This window comes from Gossypium hirsutum, chromosome D11 (assembly GCF_007990345.1).
Source record: "Gossypium hirsutum isolate 1008001.06 chromosome D11, Gossypium_hirsutum_v2.1, whole genome shotgun sequence".
Taxonomy (NCBI): domain Eukaryota; kingdom Viridiplantae; phylum Streptophyta; class Magnoliopsida; order Malvales; family Malvaceae; genus Gossypium; species Gossypium hirsutum.
In genome coordinates this window covers 23,452,282-23,463,488 of record NC_053447.1, presented here as the reverse complement: position 1 = coordinate 23,463,488, position 11,207 = coordinate 23,452,282, and the positions used below count along the sequence as shown (strand labels likewise).

The 11,207-nt window shown below is 33.1% G+C and overlaps 1 protein-coding gene across 2 annotated transcripts; it reads left to right on the top strand.

Moving 5' to 3' along the window:
- Positions 1–6,262: 6,262 nt before the first annotated feature.
- Positions 6,263–9,949, top strand: LOC107913121 (wall-associated receptor kinase-like 14). 2 transcript variants are annotated; one of them, XM_016841581.2, is made up of 4 exons: positions 6,263–6,524; positions 6,788–7,572; positions 8,331–8,405; positions 8,525–9,949. In XM_016841581.2, exons 2-4 carry the CDS (start codon positions 6,828–6,830, stop codon positions 9,796–9,798), a joined length of 2,094 nt encoding a protein of 697 aa, XP_016697070.2. In that variant the 5' UTR covers positions 6,263–6,524; positions 6,788–6,827; the 3' UTR covers positions 9,799–9,949. The 2 variants fall into 2 exon arrangements, with proteins under 2 accessions (XP_016697070.2, XP_040962459.1); XM_041106525.1 differs by lacking the exon at positions 6,263–6,524 and having other exon boundaries at positions 6,587–7,572.
- The last annotated feature ends 1,258 nt before the right edge of the window (positions 9,950–11,207 follow it).

The following is an 11,207-nucleotide window of genomic DNA, read 5'->3' as shown; positions in this document are numbered from 1 at the left end:
AACCTTTTCATTTCATTTTGGGATGATTTGATAAAAAAATATAAGTTTAAGGGTTGAAAAGGAGAAAAAATAAATAAATGGCTAAAATAAATATTTTCTTGGTGTGATATCTTAAAGTTAAAAGAAATTACTCATTTGATAATTATGTAACAAAAAAAAAATTTGTAATGAACTTGAATTAAACAAAAGAATTTTAACGTGTTAACAATTAAACTTGCATTTTCAAATTCATAAATTTTTTAAAATAAAATTAGGGGAATTAAACTCCAAGTGTATAAAAAATACAAGAATTTGGAGCATATTTTAACATTTATTATTATATTATTTATCATATATTATTGTTTTATAATTATTTATCTTTTAATTATGGAATTTTTCATATTTTATAATTAATTTTTTTAGAAGGTAAAGTATTTAAACCGATATAAAATTCGCCTACCCTCTTTTAATTATGGAAACCGATATGGTTTGAAAGATACCCACTTACCTGTTGAAGCTTGATAAAAAAAATATACTATCTTCAAGTTTTAATTATTAAATGAATTTTAAATAACCCTTTATTACTTAATTATTATTCAATTTAGGGTTAATTGAATATGAGGCTCTTAAATTATGTCATTTGTTTGAATTCGGTTTTAAATTATTTTCCGTAATTAAAGTTGGTCTTTATCACTATATTCCTATAAAAGAATAGTCATAGCTAATTAAGAAGCGCCACACCATCACCTTATTAAATAATCAAATAAAATTTTTATATTAATGTTAAATCAAATCAACACCTCCCTCTCCTCCTTGCTTGTAACAACCTGATTTCTACTGGTGCCAAAAAAGTTAATTTCGAAATTGAACTTATCAAACCGAGCCATCCAAAAATTTTAAAACAAAAAATTATAGAGATAAGTACAAAGTTAGATGGTAGAACAATTGAACCATTAAATTGATTAAGTTATTACACAAATAGTACAAAGACTAAATTATAAGGTGAGTAAATAAGGAGATTTGATTTAAGATTTGAGCAGGTCCTTACTAAACAATTAAACATGGACTTAAACTTAATTAACCCATAGTTGACTTAGAAGTTAGTAGCAAGCATTGATGAATGCCATAAACATCCACTAGATCTTTCATGAGAAATTTGGGCCATTGATTAATGTTATTAGACGGAAATAAGGTATAGTAAATGAGCAAGAGACACAAACCTTATTCATTCTCATCATCTCTCCCGCCGAACCAAGAAAGAAGAAAGGAGTTTTGGCTTTGGTTTTCCTTCATTGCCGTAAGAAAAATTGGTAAGGTTTTCTTTGTGATTCTTATAAGCAATGATAGATATGAAAAACTCACTTGTTAGATTGATAAATTGATGAAGTTTTAATGTAGAATATTAAGTTAGAAAGCCGTGAAATCTTAGTTGTTGAATTTAGATTTTATGTTATACATCTTAGAATTGAAGTGGTGATGTTTGTTAAATTACTAAGGATTTATTTGTAAAAAATAAGGACTATGAGATTTATTAGTAAATAATGATAGTTTGAGGTCCCTGGAGAATAGTTATAAATTGATTGGGTAAATAGTAAAATACGAGAATTTTAAATAATAGGATTAAGGAGACTAAAGTGAAAGGTTTGAATAATATATTTAATGATGAAAAATTAATATCATTTCTACACTAGTGTCATTGAGCAAGGTTGAAAATGAGGAACAACGTAAGGATAAGAACAGAAGATGAACAAATAATTTAGTGACGATTAGGTCTCGTGGGTACAAAAAGTTCGACAGCATCCATGACTCACTTCTCAACTGAGCAATGTTTGTATAATCTTTAAAATATAATGTTTCGAGTTGGCATGCACCTAGTGTCAAAGCTAGCTTTAAAGCCCCTTTCTATGATTTAAATTTACAATGCTAGTGAATCGTAAGCCAAGTTAAGTTTGTATATATGTGAAGTGGTATGAATATGAGGTTATGTTGGTATGCATGATCATTATATGGTGTTTACTCAATGAAACAGGTGTTGCTTGCATGCTAAGTTAAATTGACGTGTTCAGTTGGGTTACTTATGCATTAATGTTTGATTATCATGATGAATTCAATGTACGAGTCCGTTTGAGTTGCTTTGACAACAAATATGGCGTCTCACATTTGGGCTCGGCAATTGAGTCGGGTGTGAGGTATCACATCGTTTTTCTCCCTCTCTCCCACCACCATCCCTCCCCCTAAGTTTGAGCCAACGTGAGGTTTAATCTAAAACACGCAGTGTAAAACTATGCAAATTGAAACTTAATCTAACTTGATGGTATGGCTGAAATTAATTCCAAAGAGACCATCTCAGACTGAAATCACAAATACGTTTGAAAAGGAGAGTTGTAAGGTAAGGAGGTGGTGGGATGAGTGCTGCATTTGAAGTTGATTCAGATTGTTTTTGTGGTGCAGCTTAAGGATGTAATGTTACAACGGGATTTCAGGATCCCCACATTGTTTGTCACTCATGAATACTAACAGATATTGATAGGTTGCTTTGGTTGTGGACTGGAACGCGATTCCGTACCCTGCTTTGGTGGGGAGGATTTTTTTTAATTTTATTTAATATTAATATATATTTTATTTAATTAGATTTTAATGATAGCTCTGATTTTTCTTTTTAACAGCGGGAAGGATCAACATTTATTTAATTAAGCCTTCTATTTATTTGATCTGTCCTCAATATTTTTTCTTTGTGGTTAATCATTTTTCTTATTATTTAGTAAATTTTTTATTCAAACTTTTTAAATAATGATTATTAATTAATTTTTATAAAAATAATTTAATAAATTCATCTAAAGATTAACATGAACTAAATTAAATATAAATTTAAGATACATTATTTTAATTGAAGTGAAATAGATTTTTTTTAATACATAAGTCAAATATATTTAATTTTATGGTAGTTCAAAAATAGAATTAAATTTTCGTAAGGTAAATGAATAAATTAAATAGAGTTAATTGTCTTTTTATTTTAAATTTGCTTAGAGTATTCTTCAAACTATAAGGGAAATTATATTTTATAGTAAACTTGAGGGGTGAGTGATTTTTATCCTAATAAATATTAGGATAAATTATATTAGTAGTCACTTAATTATTAATAATGAAATGTTACAAAATAGTCACTCAATATTCAATTTTGTCTTTTTTTTGTCATCGGCGAGTTAACGTAAAAATAGAAACATCCAAAAATCTAAGCTAGTTGGATAACCAAAAAAGATAAAAATTGAACAATTGAGTGAAAATTTTATAATTTTTCATGATTGGATGACTAGAAAAAAAAAACATAATTAGATGACTACTGGTATAATTTACCCTAAATATTATATATTAAACATTAGTGAATTAAATTGGAGTTGAGAAAAAGGTTTATAATAAGTAGAAGCCTTGGTCTATAATTGCATCATTTTCTTCTATTGTTGACATTATGAAAAAGCAAAGTTGGCCCTAATCTATTAGGGCTGGCCATGTGCCACCCCCCTTTGACTTCCATTTCCAAATCTATGTACCCTCAACCAAACACTACATATATTAGAACTCAAACTGAAGTGTTCTTTTTGCCTGCCTTTTCAAATTTGAGAATAAAAAACATTTATGGATTTATCATTACCAACTCATTCACAAATCTATAACATAAAGAGTTAATTTAAAACGAGTTTATCTTGAATGATGTAATGAAATTCTCAATTGGAACATCTTTTTACTTGTTAATTTGAAAATCATTTCTTTATTTTAAAGAGTTTATTCAAATATTTATTCATCGATAATTCTGAATGGGTTGAGTGAAGTGGTATGGGACTTCGCTCGAGTGATGATTTGAAAATAAAATGTGATTTTTAAGAAAAATAAGATGAGAGTGGAAGTGGTGGAAATCTACAAATAAACACATGCTCCTTTCTTAATAATCTTCTATACTTGCATGCGATGCCATTGTTTAACTGTAATTTTCTTTGCACCATTTCAACTTTTGTACCTAAAAGTTAATGTGGAAGTAAAATGGCACTACCTTCTCAAAGTTGATGCCAAAATTCTATTGTAATTTGCCAGGAATATGGTGAAAATTTACAGAAAGTAGATAACCTAACGGGAAAGTCGTTCAATGTTATCTGGAAAGCATTAAAAAAATTAATTAATTATACGCCATGCTTGACACCCTTGAAGAAGCTTTTTTTCGTCTATGCTGCACAAATCAAGGCCCTGAAATATGAAAATAATACAACCTTCACTGGTCAAAAGTTGCTGCTCCTCTTACCAATAGCATTGCTTGCAAAGAAATTGAGGAGAGGGCTTTATCTTTGAAATCAAGTTAAATTTAATCCGAAATTCAAAGTAGATGTCATCTTAAAAGTTTATATATTTATTTACCAACAAATAATTGGAAGAAGTGAACCAAATTTAAATATTAGAATTATCACGACTAGAATATTACTTTTTTTAAAAAAAACCACAGCTTATCGCAACAAAGGTAATAATCTTGTGATGGTAAACTTTTGTTTTTGTTTCTATAAATTCAGAAATATAAGGGGTAGAAATTAACTAAAAATTTCCACATGGTTTTTATATTACCAGAATTTCAATTTGGGTTTTACTTATCCTAGTATATATAAATAATTATAAAAAGAAAAGTCCACTTTTGTCTTGTTGACTTTTAAACCTCTTGACTTCTTCTCCAAATAGAAAAATGAAAAAGACAAGTCCTCAATTTGGATTTGTTTTTCTGTAATAAAAATTTTGAGCTTTCAAGATTAATTTGATTTGATTTATTATTTATATTTTAAAATTATAATTATAATCAATTATCACCTTCACCTATCACCATTAAAGTAATGAAACCTTATCTAAAAATAAAATATAAGTAGATGAGATTAAATTAAAGTTTCTACCTTTACCAAAAAAAAACCTTAATTTTTACCTCTAAATCAAAGTCTAATCCACTTTTAATATATTAAACAGTATAACTTATTTTATAACAAATTAAATAGTATCACTAAATTGAAAAAAAGAGGCCACATAATTATTATAACAATATTTTATATCTATACTTATATTAAATGAGTTAATGTCACGAGTCAATTGAATAGAGTTCGATTGAGAAATTATCATAATAATTTTTTGTTACGAGATTATTAAAATAATCTTAATTTTTATAAGATATTTTTTTCATTTTATATTTTTATATAAAATCAATAAATATTTAACCCTAGTAAAATTTGAACTCCTGAAACAACGAATTTTAAATATTTAATTTTTACATTTAAGGTTCTTTTTATTTTTATATACATTTTTAGTAAATATATTTATTATATAATTTTTCACCTAGTGCGTGATAATCTAGTATATCTTTATTATAGTAAGGAAGGAGTGCCAATTATGTAAGGGAGCCGTGATTAAACCTCTTGTTGGCACCTAAAGTAATATTGTCAAAACTGAATTGAATCAAGAATTAACTAGTATATTAATTTAGTTAAAGGGGTTAGATTGGTTTTAGAGTGCAACTCAGAATTAGGGTTGACCAACAAATTTTGAACTGGTAGAACTGTTCTTTAGCTCAAATTAATGGTCTCAAACCACAAAAAAAAGGCCAACCCACCCAAATACAAAAATGATTTAAAAATAAGAAAAACAGAGAAAAACTAACCTAAGTTGAAGTGTATAATCAAACCAATACAATTACAAATGCATAAAAAATCAAAATATAATATAACAAAATCCACTTATAAAAACTTCACATGTTAAGATTGAGATACTTACACATGACAATTGTGCATAATAAGATTCGAATCTAGACACTTAAAACCTAGATTCTCGCCATTTGTTGATTATACTAAGCCCTCGTTGACTAATTTCATTGGATTTTAATTGAAAAAAATTGTTTTAAGAGTTATGTTTTTATTTATAGGATTAAAATTCAAGATTCTACGTCAATGTTTATAATATAAATCATAAATAAAACATAATCGATGAATTAAAATTAAAAATTAATTAAATAAAAAATACAATTTAAAATTTGCTAAAATATTATTGTTTTTATACTTGTATTTAAATTTATTAAAAAATATATATATCTATGTTATTAGTCAAAACTCGAAACCCTCTTTTTTATTGTGTGCGGTGCTGACCCACAATATAATATCTGGTTTGGTCTATCTCCGTAATTTAACCTACTTTTGGAAGGACATTTCCGTCTAATCATTTCCCTCAGCTCCCGAACTTAAAAGGGTAAAACAGTTATTTCATAATAATTAATTCACTATACACTTGTCAATGGAGTTTTAACAACTCTTTCTGTGTTATATTTAAAAACTTTCAACTCATTTCCCATTTCCTCTTCTTCTCCAAAATTCTCTCTCTTTTTTTTCTTGTTTGATTTGAAATGAAAACCAAAAACCCAAAATCAAAGTACTTCTAAAGAAGCGTTAGCAAAGCTCAGATATTTATTTGAAGCTCTGTTATTGGAATAAAGAAGAGGCAATTGTTGCAGCCATTGAAGAAGAAACAATAACAAGGTAAGCTCATAAATATTCTCAACTAAACCAAGCCCATTCATTAAAAATTTCCTTTTTGAAAGAAATTTCCCGAATTTACAATGCATTGACGTTTCTTTGTATTAGCATTTATTGAGTTTTGATGGACTTCCCAACGCCATCAATCGATCTGCTTTAACTCCCTCCCCCCCCCCCTTCAATAACTCCCTCTTTTTTTTTCAATACCTACATATTTTACTTTTTACTCTGTTCCTCTTATTCAAGCTTGTTTTTCTTTTTTGTAGGAAGCTGATGTTGCTCTGTTTTGTTCTTTGAGAATCGAAAATGATGTCGTGCTATGCAAAATTACCCTTCTCAATAACCATAACATTTCTTTTTGTTATCTACCGAGCAAACTCAGTTAACTCGGAGAACAACAAGTGCCAAGGCTCCTGCGAAACCAGCAATTTCTCAAGCCCCATACCCTTTCCATTCGGGTTCACACCGGGTTGCCCCATCCAACTCAACTGCAACTCGACCGGGGTCGGAATTGGAGAATTCCATGTCCTCAACATAACTTCCAACGACATCATCATCGACCTGCCCGCCAAATGCTACCGACCGCTTGCTTCACTCGCCGTTCTCTCCGGTGAGAACTACGCGCTCTCGGTGGACAACACTCTCCTTCTCCAAAACTGTTCCAACCCCTTACCAGGTCCTTGTGAAATCAGGCCAATGTTTCTAGAAAGGTCGTTTCAAGCTGGCCCTTGCGCTGCTAGGAGTGACAACATAAGCTGTTTCTCCAGCGGTGGTGACGGCGTCCGGCTGTTGAGTTTCGAGGAAGTTAATAAAACGCAGTGCCGTTTCTTGTTTTCCTCGACCGCTATTGTAGTTGACCCGGCGAGGAACTCAGCGGTCTCTGTGGATTTGGAACGAGTTAAATTGGAATGGTGGGTTAAAGACTGTAATTGCGACCCAAACGCTAACCGTACGGACGTCAAGAATGGTAACAAGACGGTGGGGTGTAAGTGTTTTTGCAAGGAAGGGTTTGAAGGAGATGGATTCAAAGAAGGCGGTGGTTGCCGGAGAGGTTAGTCAACGCTTCCAAGTCTAAGATTTTGTTTTACTTGTTATTTTATTTTGTCGGGTTTGTTTTTTTTTCTTTTGACTTGGATTTTAGAGCAAAATTATTGTGGGATTCTTGACTAGTAATGTTTCTCTAGAAATGGTAGCTTTAACAGTTTAACTACATTTGAAAAGAAAATGGCGTAGAATTGTAGGAGTTGATCTCTTGGTGAAATCATATACAATTTGATGCTTTTGCACTATGGTTCATCAAATTTTGGCATTACTACGAACCAAGATCAAGAGTTTCTGCTTGTAAAGTTGCATCTTATTTAGTGGTTGAATTGCACCAAAAGGATGAAACTTATTTTTACCGGTAATGCGTGTCATGAATGTTCAACCTCAATGGTGGCTAAAATTGGCTGTGAGGGCCAACTGATCGCTCACCTTACATCTTTGTCTGATATTTGACTTGGCTCCCTCGTGGAAGTTAAGGGCATGCATAAAAGTAGATTTGGATATGGTAATTCATACCTCCTAAAATATAAAGATTTGTAATTTAGGAAATATGGCCGAAATTTAACTTCTTTGGTAAACCAACTTGTTGGAAGGATCTTCCTATCAACTATGCACTACATTTATGAAAATATTTTAGCAACAAATACACAAATGTCTTCTTGATTCTGATCGGTGCTTGTCTATTGGAAAGTCGACTTTTGCATATTTTATCGGTTTCATGCCTATAGTTTTTGACAATATGTTTTTGAATGCAACATTAATCAGTGCCTAGCTGCAATGCTTCAAAATACATTTCTGGCAATTGTGGGGGAACTACAAGAGTTGGTGTTCTGGTTGGAGGTAATTTGGCTGTAATTCAAAATAATTGTATTAATGTGTTCATCATCCATCCCTCTTACAGATTCTGTGTTCTCTTCTCTAAGTAACTAATGGACCACGTTGTTTGTTTAATTTCTTAGGGCTTGTTGGTGGGGCATTGCTAATGGGTATTGTGGCTCTTGTATGTTTCTATTTGCGAAGGCGTTCTAATAACATCAACAAACAGATGAGTGCAAAGCGCCTTATATCCGAAGCCGCAGGCAATTCAAGTGTTCCTTGCTATGCCTATAGAGAAATTGAAAGAGCTACTAATGGCTTCTGTGATAAACAGAGACTGGGAACTGGAGCCTATGGTACAGTTTATGCAGGGAAACTCCACAGCGATGACTGGGTTGCCATAAAAAGGTTCAGATATAGAGATCCTGATAGTATTGACCAAGTAATGAATGAGATTAAGCTCCTTTCCTCGGTCAGTCACCCAAATCTTGTTCGCCTCTTAGGTTGCTGCATGGAGGAGGGTGAACCTATGCTGGTCTATGAGTTTATGCCTAATGGAACTTTATCACAGCATCTACAAAGAGAGAGGGGTTCAGGACTTCCATGGACAGTAAGGCTCACCATAGCTGCTGAAACTGCTAAGGCTATTGCCTATCTTCACTCCGTGAATCCGCCTATTTTTCACCGAGATATTAAGTCTAGCAATATTCTCTTGGATTACAACTATAGATCAAAGGTAGCTGATTTTGGTCTTTCCAGGCTTGGGATGGCTGAATCATCCCACATCTCAACTGCCCCTCAAGGAACACCAGGGTATCTTGATCCTCAATACCATCAATACTTCCATCTTTCAGATAAAAGTGATGTATACAGTTTTGGGGTGGTTCTTGTGGAGATAATAACTGCGCTGAAAGTGGTTGACTTTTCACGCGCTCATAATGAGGTAAACTTAGCTGCACTTGCTATCGATAGGATAGGAAGAGGCTGCGTGGATGAGATAATTGATCCATACCTTGATCCACATAGAGATGCTTGGACACTTTCATCAATTCATAATGTGGCTGAGCTAGCATTTAGATGCCTCGCTCCTCATCGGGACATGAGGCCAACCATGATCGAAGTCGCGGAAGAGCTAGAACACATCAGACTCAGCGCTTGGGTTCCAGGCATGTGCATAGAGTCTCCTGCAGCTTCCTCAGACGAAGAAAGTGAGAAATCATTCAACAAGTCAACGAAGATGTCCGATGTGGGAAGCCGGAGACTGATGAAGTTGAAGCAAAGGGAAGGAGAATGTTTAACCACCTCATTAGAAGAAGTAAAAAATAGGTCTCCTATATCAGTACAAGATCATTGGTCAAGTGGACAGAGCTCACCTTCAACAAACAGCTTGTTGGGTAATTCATCTCGGCGAGAATGATGAGACCTGAACAACAACTGCTTTGTGAATGCTATTCATCCTATAAAAATTTTCTTTTCTTTTCGCAAAATGTTAATCAATGTTGAAACCCAGAAAGTGTTTTAATTCGATTAGTAAAGTGATTACAATACTATAATCGTTTTGTTTGGAAGATTGTTATCTTATCAGCTCCCTTTTATCATCTTAAATATATGCCATCAACAAGATTCTATAATTCCAGCAAGCATTATATTATATATAAAAACATACAGCGGACTGAGAGAAAGAGTTGTGGAAGCCATTTTTTGCTTTCATTTCCTCAGAGCCTTACCTTTCGAAATCAAAATGACAGAATCGTCTGACACTGATAATAATTTGACAAAAAAGAAACCTTTTTCCTTTCAATTACGAAAGTACCCTTCCTCCACTTCTCTCCTTCAAAGCTTGTCGTTCAAGGTTTCAGTCTTTCCTTTCAAACCTCGATTTTCCGCCAGAAAGGATTTCTGGAAGGCGGGCAAGAGAAAGCCTAAGACCTGTTTTCGGTTATCCATACTTTTGTATTTTTCGGTAAATATTAAAGCAAAAAAGTGATGGCTGAATGATGTGTACTGGAAAAGTTAGTGAAACGTTGAGTTTTGGGTTGAATGAATAATTGGTTAAAACGGGGCGTTGCATGTTAAGTGAAACGATGTGTTTTGTTAACCGTTTTTGCCACGTCAATTCTTGTTATTTTTCCTTCCTTTTATGTTAAAAGTGTGGGGAATCAGTGAAGAATTTTTATGAATAGAGAAAACAGATTTTCTCCCTATCTTCTTTTTCTCTCCCTTTCTCTGCTCTTTTCTCTCTTAAAAATTCTACTCGATTTTTGAGTGTTCAACAAAGGTATCAGAGCTTCATGATCTTGTTGATGGCGGGTGACGGAGTTTCGACGAGGCTGCAGAAGGATATTGTTAGTGTTCAACAGGAGATGTCCAAGTTGCAGGCCGAACTGGGTCGTTTGGAGGGTAAAATGGAAACTCAAATGGATACAAAGTTCCAGGAGTTCCGTAATGATGTGCAGGCTCTTTTGGAACAATATCTCGGCCAACCCAAGCCTGGTCCGACGATGGTGGGAACTGAGGATAAAGGGAATGGGGTGTTGGGAGCGCCGCCTGGGTTTCCTCCTAAGGAGATGAGAGGTGGGTCGAATCTGGCGGATGGGACTAGTATTCACTTGGGAGCTACTTCTCATGTCGTGAGGAAGTCAGAAAAAATTAGTCGTCGACTCGAGTGCCCCAGTTTTGATGGGTCTGATTTTCGTGGATGGTTAACTAAGCTCGAGCAATACTTTGAGGCGGAAGGAACGCCAGAAGAAGAGAAGGTTCGTGTTGTGATGTTACATTTGGAGGGCAGAGCTTTGGATTGGCACCATTTTTACTCGCGACGGAATG

Excerpts from the sequence above, each read along its gene's own strand:
- LOC107913121 (XM_016841581.2), top strand. The coding sequence starts at position 6,828 with ATGATGTCGTGCTATGCAAAATTACCCTTCTCAATAACCATAACATTT. Across the intron at positions 7,573-8,330 it reads AGGCGGTGGTTGCCGGAGAG|TGCCTAGCTGCAATGCTTCA; the intron begins GTTAGTCAACGC and ends AACATTAATCAG. Across the intron at positions 8,406-8,524 it reads AGTTGGTGTTCTGGTTGGAG|GGCTTGTTGGTGGGGCATTG; the intron begins GTAATTTGGCTG and ends TTAATTTCTTAG.